At 41.9% G+C, this 16,889-nt stretch overlaps 1 protein-coding gene and 1 long non-coding RNA gene across 11 annotated transcripts in view; one reads left to right on the forward strand and one right to left on the reverse strand.

Annotated features, from left to right (window-relative positions):
* The window catches only part of LOC126985009 (aminoacylase-1-like), a 57,632-nt gene extending 45,716 nt beyond the window's left edge, over nt 1–11,916 (forward strand). The window contains exons 3-15 of one of the 7 annotated variants that reach the window (XM_050839240.1): nt 2,220–2,312; nt 3,080–3,208; nt 3,719–3,888; nt 4,735–4,906; nt 5,129–5,272; nt 5,699–5,886; nt 6,701–6,853; nt 8,657–8,736; nt 9,178–9,238; nt 9,510–9,658; nt 10,119–10,198; nt 10,453–10,552; nt 11,379–11,916. In XM_050839240.1, coding sequence (XP_050695197.1) covers nt 2,231–2,312; nt 3,080–3,208; nt 3,719–3,888; nt 4,735–4,906; nt 5,129–5,272; nt 5,699–5,886; nt 6,701–6,853; nt 8,657–8,736; nt 9,178–9,238; nt 9,510–9,658; nt 10,119–10,125 — 1,335 coding nt within the window. In that variant the 5' untranslated portion in view covers nt 2,220–2,230 and the 3' untranslated portion in view covers nt 10,126–10,198; nt 10,453–10,552; nt 11,379–11,916. Of the gene's footprint in view, nt 1–1,645; nt 1,667–1,693; nt 1,720–2,219; nt 2,313–3,079; nt 3,209–3,718; nt 3,889–4,734; nt 4,907–5,128; nt 5,273–5,698; nt 5,887–6,700; nt 6,854–8,656; nt 8,737–9,177; nt 9,239–9,509; nt 9,660–10,118; nt 10,199–10,452; nt 10,553–11,378 lie in introns of those variants that run through there. The other 6 variants (XM_050839241.1, XM_050839238.1, XM_050839239.1 and 3 more) reach the window with 6 other exon arrangements.
* On the reverse strand, nt 11,892–16,176 carry LOC126985011 (uncharacterized). 4 transcript variants are annotated; one of them, XR_007738274.1, is made up of 3 exons: nt 16,027–16,176; nt 14,625–14,756; nt 11,892–13,036 (listed from the first exon to the last, which is right to left on the reverse strand). It is a non-coding gene; the product is annotated as an uncharacterized LOC126985011 (long non-coding RNA). The 4 variants fall into 4 exon arrangements; XR_007738276.1 differs by having other exon boundaries at nt 16,019–16,037; XR_007738275.1 differs by lacking the exon at nt 16,027–16,176 and adding an exon at nt 15,345–15,419.
* Between the last annotated feature and the right edge of the window lie 713 nt (nt 16,177–16,889).

Genomic DNA, 16,889 nt, shown 5'->3' on the forward strand with positions numbered 1-16,889 from the left:
GGGGCTGGACTGCGTCACCCTAAATCAAAGCGCTGAATTGGAAATATTCTTCCGTCTTCAACATTATGAAAACACGTAACCGAATGGCTACAAAGATGATTGCTATAGATACATGGAGTGCAAACAGAGCTGAGAAGAGCCGGAGAACTCTATTTTGAATATAGGATTGCAGCTAAAGTCTGATGTAGGATCGGAACTTCAAAATACAGACGCTGTCCTGGCCTGTCCCAAGTCCTCGTCACCGCCTGCACGGACAAGCGCTTCACGACAGGAAATACTGGTGGAGTTTAATTTTATGTTGCAGAGTTAACGTGTGTTATGTTGTGTTGCCCCCAGGTAACTATATAGTAGTTTAAAAGTTAAGGATGCCGCTATTGTTAAAACTTCTTTTTTCTTATATATGTATTACGTGTGTGGGTGTTTGTATGTGTTTGTGAGTTGTGTTTGGGGTGCAAGGTTGTGTGGTTCTCTCTCTCTCTCTCTCTCTCTCTCTCTCTCTCTCTCTCTCTCTCTCTCTCTCGTATCCGAGTTAAAAGAAAATGGTTGTGTTCAATGCCTGACTCAAGTAACAGCTCAGGACGGGGACTATGTTATTTCGTGTTGTCGGTTCACTTAACCTGGTGAGCTTCAGGAGGGGCAGGTGTACCAGGTCCGTATTTTTAGACGCTTTCGGCTCTCACAAACAATTTCTTAAGGTCATAAAAGGAAATCAAGTCAGATTCTCATGAGTGGTATTTCAGGTTTATCGTACAGAAGGATCAAACTACCACCAGGGCCATTAAACTATCCCTGGAAATGCCCAAAACTCATGCGAAAGCCTTGTCAAATATCAGTGCTTGGGCGACGAGATGTTTTAAAATACGACCCTTCCCCAGCGAGCCCAGCAGGTGCTTTCCACGCCAATTCCGTATCTCACTGATGTATTCACGAACAATCTAGTCATGTCATGAAACCGAGAAGAGTAGTAAAGTAATGCAGCCTTACTTAGTGGAGCACAGAGGGTTGTGTTGGTGTTTTTCTTGATATTATGTGTCTCGTTTACTGCGTTATGAGAGTGAGTGTCCTGAGTGGGGTGGGTGTGAGTGTGACCGTGAACACAGTATATTATGTATGTGTCGTTTACTGTGTTATGAGAGTGAGTGTCCTGATCGAGTGGATGGGTGTGAGTGTGACCCTGAACACAGTATATAGTATGTGTGTGTCGTTTACTGTGTTATGAGAGTGAGTGTCCTGAGTGGATGGGTGTGAGTGTGACCCTGAACACAGTATAGTATGTATGTGTCGTTTGCTGTGTTATGAGAGTGCGTGTTCTTACATAGCCAGTGTTTTATTGTACTTGTATCATAGGCAGTCTGCTTGACAAACTCCCACTATGTATGTTAATGGTAACTAGACTGCTATTTAGATTTTTGTATATCGCGAGGTCGCGATCACTGGTAGGTGACCGATCAGTGATATAGTAGGATATCAATGTATTATTATTATTATTTAATATCACCACGAATTAGGCATACAATTGTCAATGGAAAAAACCACGACAGATAGATCACGCCACCTTGTATGAATGTCGTCCGTCAGTGTTTACCGTCTCAGTTTTGTATACATCGCATTTCATAGTGCGTGGAGGTCACCTTGACGTACGTGACCCCACAAGCCCGATACAAGGGTGAGTGTCCTCAGTGGATGGGTGTGAGTGTGACCGTGAACACAGTATAGCTAGTACGTGTCTGTCGTTTACTATGAATATTGCATGTGGGTGGGAGGGTGTGACCATTACCATGAATACAATATAGCCCAAAGAGGAGCCATAATATAACCACTCCAGTGTGACCCTGAACACACTGTAGAGAGGGACCCTAACTTGCCTCTCCCCAGTAACTGATATGCATTGTTGTTTATTTGGTTATATTTTCAGTGACCAGTTAGTCGTGTATTAATGACATGTAACTATTGTGTTCTGATATTCCTCTTAACTTCACTTTCATTTTTTTTTTTTTATTTATTTATTATTTTTTTTTTTTATTTTTTTTTTCCCTCAGCCATCTGCATTGCCAATTCAGCCTCCTTTATCCCCAATTCCTCCACTCCCATCAAGATTTACTCACTCTCTTGCATGTGTCTTTAACAAATCCTATCTGACAGGCCACAGCATATTATTGTCATATATTATTGTTGATCATGCAATCTTTAACTCTTTACTTTCATTTTTGTTCCCACAGTACGACTAGCCATGACTGAGAACGAGCACCCAGCAGTCACCAACTTCAGAGAGTACATCAGGATCAGAACAGTCCAACCAAACCCAGATTATGGTGAGCAAGGTAACCCGGTAGCAGCGGGGATCATGTTTCTTAATGGTCCATCCAAGCGAGAAAAATGAGAAAAAACACCCCTCACACAAACCATTTCATAATATATATCAAAGCATTTGCAATCAGATTATGTATCATCAATTTGGGGGGTCTGTATCATGGCATAAATTTGGCCCGTCTCTGCTACATGGTAAAGCCACAAATTTGGCCCGTCGCTGCTACATGGTAAAGCCACAAATTTGGCCTGTCGCTGCTACATGGTAAAGCCACAAATTTGGCCCGTCGCTGCTACATGGTAAAGCCACAAATTTGGCCTGTCGCTGCTACATGGTAAAGCCACAAATTTGGCCCGTCTCTGCTACATGGTAAAGCCACAAATTTGGCCCGTCGCTGCTACCGGGTTGAAGATATTCCCATGGCTGCCCCCTTCTCATATTATTGAGTAGCAGCAGCAGCAACAATAGTATTAGTAGTAAAATTAAATGCATAGGCAGTCTTTCCCTTTTTCCTTCCCTCTCCCTTAATAGGGCACTTCGGTGTGTAGATGGTGGTTTGTAGATTCATGATCAGATATTTTGGGGCAGTTTTGGGGTGCATGTGTGACCTATATACTTCATCAGTTTGCAACCATTGAAGTCAAGAAGCCTGAAGTCTTTGATGTGCTTCAGAACTTTTTTTATGATGCCAATGATATGGGCAGCATCAGTGTGCATGGCAAGGCTTAATGGTTGTTAAATCTCAATTGGGACATTTCCATTCTATTGCAGGAGCAGTAAGCTCCGCAGGCCTGGGTTCGAATCCCAGCTCAGGCAGTCGATCGGTGTGCAGCTCACCCAACTGTTCATCCTCCCCTTCATGCTGGTTGATAAATGAGTACCTGGGGAAACCTGGGGAAGGTAAACTGTGGTAATCCGGATGTCACACTGGCCCTGTGTCCTGAGGTGATGGGCTCTATCCCACCACAGGCCCAAGGGCCAATGCGGCGGAGATGAGCACCGAGGCCATGCGCAGCTATAGCATATGCTCCAAACTTTACCCTCCCTCATGTTTTCTGTAGGGTGGCTGGCAGCCAGCAATTAGCCTCCTCCTTTGTCATTTGCCAAGGTTGCATGACACATTGACTTATTATAAATTATTGGAAAATTAATTTAAATAAATGCTATTTTCTTCATGAGGGTATAAATATGAACACTGGAAATGACAACTGTCAAAGTCAGATTTAGCAAATGACATTCTTGCTCTGAATACTCGGCTTCCCATCAGTGGTTCAAGCACAGGCACACAAAGCAGGATCATGTGCATGTTTTATTTAAATGTAAATTATGATGTGGTGAAATAAATCATTGAACATGAAATTCAATGTAGAATTTGATCCAATTTTTAAGTACTGTTTTCCTTGATAACAGCAACTTGTACTGAGTTCCTGGAGCATCAGGGCAGGGAGCTGGGGGCCAAGGTGCAGGTGTTGGAGTGTGTGCCGGGGAGGCCCATTGTCATCATGACTTTGGAGGGCCAGGACCCCGCGCTGCCTTCACTCCTCCTCAACTCTCACACAGATGTTGTGCCAGTCTTCCCAGTAGGTCTTGCTCTTCGTTAATTGTTTTATACTCAAGTTGGCGCTTTGCTTTTCATACAATTTTTTCATAACATTTTGTAGACAGAAAATGGCAGCTTGAGTAATTCATTTCAGTTTTGCCTTTGAGAATTGTTCCCATGTATTCTATTGAATATCAAGCTTGTCAACAGCTTGAAGGATGGGCTGCAATACTTCCCATGATTGCTTGCTTTGTAGTATCTAGTTTATGTGAAATCATATAATTACTATAGACAGATTCAGCACTCAGCAGAGATTATTTGTGTTGATGGTGAGTCAGGTGAGGAGTATTATGACAGTACTATGACAGGAGGAGTATTATGAGTAATCATGTCTGGAACTGGAATCTGGAATGGGTAGTAAAGCATTGCTCAGTTACTGCAGCCATACTTTGTAATAAGTTCAGAGTTTGGGAGTGAGTGGTTGGTTACATCAATAAAGTGAAGCAGCGTGGTAAAAATGTGAGTTATGAGACCTGGGGATTTGATGCATGCTTCTGTATTCCACGGCATGCTGTGACTTGTGAGGGGCAGCTGGAGGGGACAAGGCTCCTATGACACAGGGGGTTGAGGGTAGGGCTTGGGGCACCTCCATTATCTATTGCCCAGAGCACCTCAGAACGGGCACATGACTTTTTTTGACTCTTCACTTATCCTTATGAGGAATGGGGTCACTGATGGGTAATCAGTAATTATATATTGATATGAGTGGAAAAATGGTGGGAGAGTGAGTTAATAATTCTAATATCTAATACAACAGTAGCCAACTAATTTAATTAACAAGTGAGAGCACGGGATTGTCACTAAATATATGTTGGGTTATTCACAGGAGCACTGGAAACATGAGCCATTCAGTGCCCACAAGGACGAGGAAGGGAACATCTATGGCCGGGGCACTCAGGACATGAAGAGTGTGGCCATGCAGTACTTGGAGGCACTGAAGCAGCTCAAGAAGGATGGACAAACATTCCTCAGGACCATCCATTTAACTTTTGTGCCAGGTGGTTAAAGTGATGGCTGGGGTTGGAAGTGGTTACCCTGGCAAGCCACAGATATGAAAAAGGAACATTGTGTGTCATGACCATATGTACTGAAACAGCTTGTATGTATATGGATGCTAATATTGTTGCATGTAAAGTTAGTGATCTTTTAGCAGTATTTTACTAAGACCAATGGGAGGCCTACGAATGAGTAACGTTATCAAAACAAACATATCCTTCCAGATGAGGAAACTGATGGCAAAGGTACTCAAGCGCTTCTAAAGATGGATTACTTCAAGAAGATGAACGTTGGTTTTGCTCTGGATGAAGGGTACGCCAGCACCTCGGAGAACTTCTTGGTGTTTTACGGTGAAAGGCACTCCTGGTGTACGTGTTTCTCATGCCAGTTAGAGTTGCATAGCCTGTCACATAATTAAGAACAGTGTGCATAATTATATTTTAAGTAGCATTGATCAATTCATCATGATCCTCTTGATTCTTCCCTCCACAAGGCAGAATAGAGGGAAGACTGAATGTGGTTTTAGGCTTTTTTGTAGACTTGGTATTGCAGAGAATATCCAATAGGTTACATATCAAACATACCAAACAGGGCAAGTTTAAATAATATGAGTTTGTGTATCCACCCTAATGTAGCAATTTCATGCCTCAACTCAATATTCCAAAGATTTTTATATTGATGAATACTACTTGTGCTGGTCTGTACATATGAGTTGGCAAACCTTAGATGGAGTGGTGTGGGATGGCTGGGGGAACACCACTGGATTGTAGTGTTTTGATGTGCACCCACTCCAGATGTGTATGTGAGGTGCAGCGGACAGCCAGGTCACGGGTCACAGTTCCTGCCCAACACCGCGGGGGAGAAGCTCCTCAGGGTGATCAACTCCTTCCTCTCCTTCCGGGACAAGGAGGAGCGCAGGATGAAGGACAACCCAGACCTCCCCCTCGGGCATGTCACCACCCTCAACCTTACCATGCTGGAGGTGAGGGACTCCTACATTAACTTAGTTTTCTTAAACGAAACTGATTTCTTCCTTATGCAACAAACCTTTTAAGGAAGGGTTATGTCTTAACATGTCCTCTGTTGAGAAATGCTGCCTCTTACAAGATTTTTTACTTATGTTAGAACTCATGTTAGTTTTTTTAACATTTTATTCTCTTTATTCTTTTGGTTCTTTGCTCCTACCCCATAATTCTAAGCTCATTGAAAAGTGTATGTTTACATTTGCCCATTTAAATAAGGCACCTATCAGCATTTTATATTTTTAATTCATACTTTCAGTTTGATGCCTGCTTGTTGCTGTCATTAGTATTGTTGTGGCAGAGGAATCTCCATTTCCTTCTATACTCTCCTTTGCATATTCCAGTCCTCTCACTCCTAACCTTCCTCCCAAGTCAAATATCCCAGTCCTCTCACTCCAAACCTTCCTCCCAAGTCAAATATCCCAGTCCTCTCACTCATAAACTGCTCATGTCAGATATTCCAACCTTCTGTTCTAGTTTGCTTTCCCCTTTCCATTAATACCAGTAGAGTAGGTACCAGCCAGCTATAAGACAAAGGTTAGCTAAGGTTTTAAAGTGTTTACTGAGTCAGTGCCCTCAAGATTTTCATAAGAACATAGGGAGGCTGCAAGAGACCTAATGGCTTACACAAGGCAGCTCCAGATTCCCCCCATTTATTTTTATTTTATTTTTTTAATTTTTTTTAATGACTGAACAAAATGTCAGTCTTCCAAAATACTATAACGACTTAATAATGCAGCTGTTGATTGTGATGCCTGTTATTGCTTGCCCCAGGGAGGTGTCCAGTTCAGTGTGGTGCCTGCGCAGCTGTCCGTGGGATTTGATATTCGCATTCCGCCAATGGTGGATGTGGTTGAATTTGAAAACATGTTACGGGGTTGGTGCCGAGATGCCGGAGAGGGCGTGGTCTTGGAGATTGTAGATTCGGTAAGTGACATTCTTTTTCTACACCTCCACACCCATGTTATAAAGATTTAGAACAATTTCCCACTCCTGTCTCTTTTCTTTCTCTAAATTTTCTCAAATCCTCTTAACCCAGTAGCAGCAGGGATCATGTTTCTTAATGGTCCCTCCAAGCGAGAAAAATGAGAAAAAATCACCCCTCACACAAACCATTTCATAATATATTTCAAAGCATTTGTGATCAGATTATGTATCCTCTATTTTGGGGGGGTTATATCATGGCACAAATTTGGCCCATCACTGCTACCAGGTTAAAAAGTAATTACCAGAGCTGGGATTCTGTAGAAAAAATCTACCACCGGTATCGGTAGTCGGTAGCGAGCCGCGTCCAATCGGTATCGGTAGATCGGTTGATTTTTCAGAAATCTACCGATCGGTATAGATTCGGTATCGGTAGATTAAAAAACACTATAATTATATAATAAAAAAATGCTTTTAAAGGCCCATAACACACTTTTTAAGTTATTTCTCTCTTATTTCGGTTAACTTAAGAATAGAAGTAAATTAGAGTCTTTTAATACCTTTTTTATGTTCAAAAATACATAACTTATTTAATAAATGAATTTCTCCCTCAAAAAATAAACATCAAACTGAAAAAAAGTTAAATTTAAACAAACTAGACAATACAGCATTATTTATTAACTTTCACAAAATAAATTTCTTCCCAACACAAAAAAAAATTACAACTGAAGCAGTCTTGAGCCTCACTCAACACACAGCATATCCTAACCTCTGGTTCGTAACAATATGATTAAATAGTTCACTGACTTGATCAAAACTTTTTTAATGTAAAATAAAGTTTAAAAAAGGAAAATCACTTGAAAAGTTAAAAGCACAAACGATTAAGTGCTGCTGCCATGGTGGACTTAAAAACACTGCCACTTAAAACACTAGGCGATGAGGCTGAGCACGTTGTCGAGCGTAGGAGCTAGAGCGTAGTGTAGGCTACTCGCCGGCAGGCCAAACAAGAGAGGGCTCCGCCAAAACTTTGGCGGAGCGAGAATGCTAGGTCGTGGCTGCCTCTGATTGGCTGAGAACGCCCAGAACGGCCGGTGATTGGCTAAGCGTGATGACGTCAAAGTAATACCTGGAATTTCCTGCTAACTGCTTCCCATAGATGCGCTCGAACGTGTTGAAACTTGTCCGTTTCATTTTGACGGGGTCGTCTTCTCTTAAGTCTTAACAAAAAGTCCGCTGCTTTTCAATCTACCGACACGATTGACTGCCATCATGCGCGGTCGTAGCGGTATTCGGTAGTTTCTTCAAAATACCGAATGATCGGTATCGGTAGCAGTAATCTACCGCCGGTAGTACCGATCCCAAATGTCAATCGGTAGTCCCAGCTCTGGTAATTACCAAACCTATAAAATTTGTTTTCTCAAAGTTGTATCTACCATTTTTGTATTATCTTTTGATATCTCATTCCCACTGTAACAAGGGTGTTGATGCAAGAGACCTGATTTTGTGCTGCCTTTCAGTTTTGGGATGATTTACTGTATATATGTTTATTCTCCCCAGGCTTGGCATCATAGGGTGGGTGAGGCAATGCACCCCCCTGTGTATGTCCCCACAGATTGATTGATTGATAGTTTTTCATATATATTTGCGACAAAGTAAACAGGGACAAATGTGGAGAACCGTTATTTGTCATTAAGTAGTGTCAGTATGTTTTGTATATTACTTAAATGAAGTAAAATTATACCAGAGTTTGGAACTTCCCTTGCTTTAAATTGTTGCTTGCAAATGTCTATATCTTTTGGTGTTCAGGCCACAGCCACAAACATGACGTGTGTGGAGGACGGGCAGAGTCCTTGGTGGGATGCCTTCTCTCAAGCCTGCAAGAAGGAGTAAGTGTGAAATGCTTCTGACATTACTAGAAGGAACAATTAGGGTTATTTTCTTGTAAGGAAAGAATTGATTGTAAAATAGCCTGAACCTTAGATCTAGACACGGTATTCTTGTGTGCAGTGGTGGGTGAGTCTAACACATGGGGTATGCCTGCCTGGGGGCACGTAATGGATTTAAACCATTGTGCCCTCCACCACTATGACCCTCCACCAGCTGTGTGGCACATATAGCACAGTCCCAGGAAGGGTGGAAGACAGTGACATCCCCTTTGTTGCTTTATTGCCCTCCATGTAATCTTTTGCTCCACTTATCATTTTTATATTGCTTTTAGTACGTTCTTTCTTTACATGGGTATCAATTTATTTCAGTTAAATAATAAAAAAACAAGTAAATAGTATGTAAAATGTTAATTCGTATTTGATTTTTTGTTTTATTTTCAGAAAAATAACCATCCATAAGGAAATTTTTCCAGCCTGTACCGACAGCAGATTCCTGAGAGAGGTGAGGAACAGTCATCACAGCGAGTGCTTGGGGCTGATGTGTTGATTCAAGCAGCCGCCAGTAATAGACCTTGCTAAGCTTTCAGATCAAGCCATGAAGTGATTGCATAAAAGACAATTCCATTTATAATTTTCAGATACCTATAATTTTCTAATACCTAGATATAAGTAAATACATGAGAAATACATTACTTTCGTGCTGCTTTGCCGTGTACATACGTAGATATCCAATAGTGCTGTGCTTCAAATTCTCATTGTCTGGTTTGGTGTAGCTTGGCATCCCGGCTCTTGGATTTTCCCCAATGAACAACACGCCGCGTCTCCTGCACGACCACAATGAATTCATCAGTGAGAAGGTCTTCCTGCAGGGCATCCAGATTTATGTATCCATCATCTCTGCTCTTGCCAATGTCAAGGCTGAGGTAGGCCACACATGCATGCACATCCTTCTTATGCTTGTATTGTGTCAGCAGGTTAGCTTATTCCTCTTGAACTATAATGAACTTGTAGAGTAGTAAATTTCCTTGAGTTAATAGCCCTACACAACAGGAAGTAAACCTTCTTTCCATATGAGAGGTAGACTGTATTCATCATCTTTGGAGGAGCCTGAGTACATTACTTAGTTGGTTTGGTCACCTGGAGAGCATGGGAGGATGAATAAACAGAGCATGTAGAGGAGTGAGGTAGAATGCATGAATGTGCAAGGGCAAGCCTTGGCAAGCTGAAGGCTAGAGTTTTAGAAGGCTTCTGGGAGGTTTAATTTAGAATTTTAATTCACAGATTTACATGTACGTTCAGATAACACACACTATGGTCCTAGGTGGTCTGTCCTTACACCTAAAATAAACTTCAATAAATGGCCACCAAAACTTTGGGTTTCTGCCCTAGTGAATATCAAGACGGAGGAAGTGGTGGACAAATTTGTAAATTAATTAGTTGCAGAGCACTGGAGCTCTTGAAGGTGGGAGTTAATTCTCTCCTTGTGTTACAACATTACTGAAGAAAATTTGGTGCAGTTTGAGTTTATTTGTTTATACTTAAGCTTCCTGAGGTGGTCTGTCCATGAAATCACATTAAATTTGATGCCAGCAAGACTGCCTTTTTACTTTAGTGAAGGAAGTGGCAGTCAAGCTTATTTTTAAATAAGACATATGCAGACCACACAGACCCTTTGGTCCAGCACCACAAGAACTACAGGAAAACTTCTCCCAGCAGCATGTGGTCCTGGTGGGCGTTTGAGGGCGACGACAACACCTCTCCACTTGCTGCCCCAGATGAAGATGACACTTCCACGTCACACCTTTCGTCTTCACAGGTGAGGCTGGAGGCACGGTCAACACCATCTGGGGAAGCAGGATCTCTTTGTACAGTCAGGTGTTGTATCCTTCCTGGACGTAACTCTTTCCTTACTTGCTGTGTACTCGGCTAAAGAGGTGAATTTCTTGAGTGATTTTTTTCTTGGACTAGTTCAGGGGGTTTTCTGTTACATGGATGCAGCATTTTAGGGGATTCTTACTGCTACTTTTCTAGGGGGTAAATCTATTCCTAACAAACATATTATACAGTCTTGGATGATCAGCTTCTACTACAAGTATATACAGTAACTAACTTTATGAAGCAAATTATCTCAGGCGACAAGACCTCCTAACTCTGAGATCTCTTTGTACAGTCAACTATTTCGACCTTCCTCTAAGGACTTAAACTGTTTCCCAGCTGAACCAACTTCCATCTCTTAAGACGCCTTTGTAAAGTCTGCATTTTGTCCTTCCTTTCTAACTTCCCTAATGTTTATTCTGTTATATTTTCCCATTATGAAGAAAGTCACCCTAGCCCTTTTTTTGCTATATCTTCTCTTTGTATAGGGTGTAAAATGCAACTTATATAAATCAAAAAGAGGGAACAGTGCCTGCTGCCGTGTCTGTCCCCATACTGTGATCCATGCCTTGTACCTCCTACACTGTTAATAATTCCTGTGATTATAATGAGAACCAGCAACAGATCAACTATATAGTGAAACAAATGCCGAGAGTTTTTAAGATTTCTTCTCAGTCAAAAGGTTTTTACCTAGCCACCCCATCCTCCTCAGAAGTGGCAGTGTTAGCGTAGGAACCTTCAGTGTCTAAACCACTTGTCTCTTCCAGGCAGAATCTATACCAAGCATACTGCTAGATCTCCTGCAGTTCACATCAAGGAGTGAGAGTAATCAGGCAGAAGAAAGTCTATGGAGTTCATCTCTCATGAGTTGTCATGTTGATTCAAGATGGTATTATTTTGCTTAATTCTTTACAATGCATGCACACTTTGAGTCCTGTTCAGGAGACAAACTTCTAAGATTTGAATAGTTTTCAAGTTAATAAAATTGTCTTGGATAAATATCAGGGAGAATATGAATAAACTGTTCACATTAAGATTTCCAGCTGAATTTATCACAGTGTTAAAGATTGTCTTTTCTACTGCACTTTATGTCCCACTGCAGGGAGTCACTACCACTAGTGCCTTAGTATTTGAGCACAATATTATCAGAGATTTTTGGAACCAACAGGATCATGCTAAAATAACAGCCGATGCTTTTCAAACCAACCCTTTATTGTTACTATGCCAATACCTTGAAGAGTCTCCAGAGAACTACCATTCTGTTTATGGGATTTATAAAATTAAAAAAAAAAAAAAAAAAAAAAAGCAAAAGCAAAACTTCAAAGAGGTGGAGTCTCTGACTCTTACATTAAAAGCTGCTTATTTACTGACAACTAGTCAGCCAACAAGGCTCTCACACATGACAGGGCACCACATGAAACCATGCAGCAGAGATCATTTTGCACAAGGTGTTGCAGTAGCAGGGCAGTCTCCAGAGATGTAGCATTTGAAGAGAACGCAATCTGAAAAAAATATTGTAGTTACAAACACTTCATTATTTGTCACAATGCACCTCAGTCACCCAGCAGTACAGCACATGAGGGACATCAGTGACTGGCTACATTCCTCACAGATTCCTGTAATGTTAATACCACAGAGTGCAGTGAACTGAACCTGGACCTTCAGAGTGAAAGTCAAGGCAGCAAACCAGCAGAGCCACTGGTGAGCTAAAAGGTTACCACATCAGAGGCCACTCCTGCAGCACAATGCCTGACATCCCAGCCCTGCATGTGGGCATGAGGGAAAGGTGACCTCACTCACTCCTGGCAGGTAGAGTTAATCAACCTGCAACGGCACAGTCTATTTATACATTAGAGAAGCCGCAATAATGCAGTCAAAATCTATAAATACACTATGTGCCATTATCTGTTGAAAAAGCATCTCCAGCTACCAGGAGCGTGAGCGAGGTCACTTTTCTCTCGTGCCCACAGTGTGCAGGTGGGGCATCAGGTGTAGCGCCACAGAGGTGGTCTCTGGTGCTGTGACCTTTTAGCTCATCAGTGGCTCAGTGGTTTGTTGCCCAGACTTCTACACAGAAGACCAGGGTTCAATCCCCGGTTAAATTACGGGATTTTTTCAAAGCTATTGTAAAATCTCTAATGTAAAAATACTGATTGAAATCTTGCTCTTTGTTTTAATACTCTTAAAATTAACTTTACAAATTCATAATAAAGCATTACATTGGTTATGCTGACTAGTACTGGTATGTTTTATTATATAATAAAGCATTACATTGGTTATGCTGACTAGTACTGGTATGTTTTATTATATCATGCAAGGACACTTGCCTTTCACTTGTGGCTGCCTGCCGTCTCCAAGGAGCAAATGGTCTTCATGTAGCTTCTCAGCCATCAACCAAATAAATGCTGGACTGGTACAGCACATTCTAGAATGATGAAATTTGTTAACTTTGTACAAAACTACACAGTCCAGCCCCTCCAGTCAACTAACAGAATTAAACCCTTATGAGGTAAGTAAATTTTCCTAAACAGCCCACAATACAAGACCACCTCATTTTAAAAGTTACAGCACAAAGTGACAAAAATTCAAACCACCATAACTTCCGAGAATAAAGTTTAAAATGGTCGCTACATGCTCTCTAAACAGTTTGTGATAATTGCATAAGATTTTCAATGTGTATTTTAATATTGAAGTCATGGTTTAATCTTTGATGAAACTTTGATGTAGGAAAATGGATTGAATGGGATTGATGTAATGAGCATTGCACTCCCCAACCTTTCTGATGACCACTGACCCCCATCCCATCTACACTGACACCACAAACTTACACAATTTCTCATTCATTCATTCCAAGTAGGGTTTTATTTTTTTGCTGTGTACAGACGTTGGCTGTGATAATTAAGGAGCAAGAATTTTTTTCATGATCATGATGCCCCCAACCCCCACTTAATGAATGAATGAATGTGGCTCAGTGACTCTGCTGTCATAATTCTTCAACTTGCCTTTGTCCACCTTTTAAAAACCATACTGACACCCTAGATACATTCCCTCCAACAGGGTGGACTGGATCTGAAACGTGCAATTTCTATGGAAAAAGTGTATCTGACTGGGGTGGTCTGTACCCCTATTAATGGTGAGTGCCTCATTTACACTGACCACCTAAATCCAATTTGGAGGTGAAAGCCTATGACTAAATTTCAGGGTCCTCACATGTCAGACCTGTTGTATGAAAACAAGTTTCAAATAAAAAACTGCCATTAATTGTGTTTATTATACCTAAAATACCTTACAGCTGGACGTCCAGGTATGATGGAAGGATTTAATGAAGATTAAAATAACCTACAAGTGTAAGCAATGAACAAGGTTTCACTAGAGGGAGATGACTAAATTTTGTACACCGAATAACATCAATGAAAAGTACATTGAGAAAAGTTTCTGGACTGATATTTCAATGGGCAAATTCAGGAGGCTGAGTTTTACATGGATTCTGGTGTTGAGGGCATTACAACTACCAAAACTATTCTAGGTGATATTAACTCTTAGAAACAAAACAGCACAGCTATGGGGGGGGTCAACTTTTGTAAAAGATCAACTGAAGTATTTACAATAGCTATCAAACTGACCTATTATCTCACTGACAAACTGGACTTTAAAACTTTAATATATCATTTAATTCAAGTCGGCTACAGGATATGGAAAATGAACGGCCAACTAACCATTATAGAAAGTTACGCTTCAAAACAGTACGCACAGCTGTTAAGGACCCGAGGACTCGTGCAAAAGTAGGTATTACCGGCATGGAAAGTAATGGACAGGAACACTATAACTAAGCCTTAGTCTATCAAGAAACCTCACACTTAACACTAGTCGTGCCAGAACCTTCAACAAGAAGTGAAAGAGATATTAACTAAGTATGGTAATAGAAGCTCACTAAACAATCAAGTACTTAAGTTAGGTTACCCAGTGAACATGAAGATGCAGTAACGATGAACCACAGGAATCAAAATACGTACTCGCTTCTTCCTTCTGCTCCCCGTGGGCTTGCTTAGCTTGTCATGGGGGCGGCACTACCCTGCTCCAGCTTGTCCTCTCGAAACTCCAGTGATGTGCCAGTCCATTCATTTCCAGAACTTCCACTCCGCATTCTATAAAAAAAAAAGTATTAATGCATGTAATTATGCTTAAGATCTAAATATGGTGAACCAATCATAAGTATACAAATTCACACAAGTATAAGCAAGCAAATGAGTATTGATGTGTGTAATTATGCTCGAGTAAGAACTAATCAGGAGGTTCTGAGATTATATCAATACGCAGACACGGGCGAACTAACCAGCCAGTAGCGCTTCGCAAGGTCGCTCCATCAAGTCTCGTGTTGGTTCGACCCTGCAAAGCACTACTCACGTGACTGGTTTGCTCTTGCCTGGGTAACACACGAGCATCAATTATAGATACCCGATTGTGTTTAGGTGGTAGCTGTTAACCAGATTAGAGGGTGACTTTGAAAATAAGTAATTGACAACACCAGAGTGCTAAGGGGGTCTGCTCACGAGTCAAAAGGCATAATGTACACTTAAATATTAACGTACTCTGTCTCACCTCCATCTGGTTTTCTATTTCCCCTGTCAACCACATTCTCAAGGGTCGGTATGTTACCTTGTGTTCCCAACCTTACCTTAACTTGGCCCCATTACAAAATAAAACCTCAAATATGCAACACGATTGGCTCATACCTGTGAACGGTGTGCTGGCAGCTGAGAAAATGAGACACCTGTTTGCCTTACCCTCCCTCCTCACCTTCCTCCTTCCCCCACCCCCTTTCCTCCATCCCTCCTCCTCTCCTATCATTACGTAGTTTCCTCTTCTTCCCCTTCCCCCCTCTCTCTACCCCCTTGCCTTGCCTCCCTCCTCCTCCCTACTCGTTGCCTAGTTTCCTCGTCTGATCATCCCACCTTCTCCCTATCCCTTGCCTTTTTAATTCTCTTCCCCACTCGTAACCTTTTCTAGTTTCCTCTTCTTACCCTCCCCTTCCTTCTTCCTTTTCCGTTACCTCGTTTTCTCTCCTTATCGCTCCTCCTTCCCTGCTCTTTCTCTATCCCGTTGTCTCCTTCCCTCATTCTCTTATCGCAACCTTGTTTGTTCCGCTAATTAACCTCCCTCCTCCTCCTCCTTTTCTTCATTCACTACCTCGTTTTCTCTCCTCATTCTTCCCTCCTTCCCACTTGTTACCTCGTTTCCTCTCCTTCCTTTTTACTATAGCGAAGGTAAGATAAATCCCACAAAATAAAATACACAAGTCCACCACCCAGTTATTATAAAGGTTACATATATCAGTTCCCTACCGAAATAAACTGCCCATTACATATAACAAGCAGACTGATGGACAAGTACACAAAGCAGACAGTACCTACTCACCTCACAGTAAGGCTCATCACCGGCGCCAGGGCACGTGGTATAAACAGGCAACCCGAGGGGAAGGAGGTTCGATTCCCCGTGACCATCCCTCGTCGTAGGTATCTTCTCTCAGCTGGCGATCCTGCGACTGACCTCCATTAGACCATTACTCTGATATTATGGGGAACAAAAGAGGCCACGGGCAACTCACGTCCTGGTTGTCAGTTAGCCCTCGTATATATATAGACGCCCTCATTTCTGCTGTTACCCGATCTATATTTTCAAGTATGCGTATTAGGAACATAATTATACCTTTCGGAGCCCAAGCAGACGTTTTACAAGGCATTCGCAGGAGTTTCAGGCATTTCCATGACCGTGGTGGTAGTTTGACGATTCTTCTGTACCATGAACCTAAATACACACTCATGACAGCCAGTTTGATCTCCTCTTCGGCCTTTGGAAGTAGTTGACGCAAGAGGCGGAAGCGTCTGAGAATTAGGGCTTTTTTAGGGCCGCTTTCACAGTCACGTATGTTTGTTTTGATCGTTACCAATGGCTGTTATCGCCGCTATAGTATTTCCACGTAAAACCGGCCGATGGGGTAGTGGCGGCTGCGGGGTTAGCATAGCCCCGCACCTTACCACACATTCTCAACAGCTCTCCCTTCCTCTGCAGCCGCCACTACCCCATAGGCCAGTTTCACGTGGACAGTTATAGCATCGATCGCCGCCAGTGGTAACGATCAAAACTAACAAAGTGACTGTGAAAGCGACCCTTAGTCTCATCGCTTCACCTCTCATCCATCAATGCAGTGACTGGATATGGACTAAAATAACGCGGATAAACCTTTTAATGGGGCACTTCGTTTTTTGCTTAAGGATATT

Source organism: Eriocheir sinensis, chromosome 58 (assembly GCF_024679095.1).
Source record: "Eriocheir sinensis breed Jianghai 21 chromosome 58, ASM2467909v1, whole genome shotgun sequence".
Classification (NCBI taxonomy): domain Eukaryota; kingdom Metazoa; phylum Arthropoda; class Malacostraca; order Decapoda; family Varunidae; genus Eriocheir; species Eriocheir sinensis.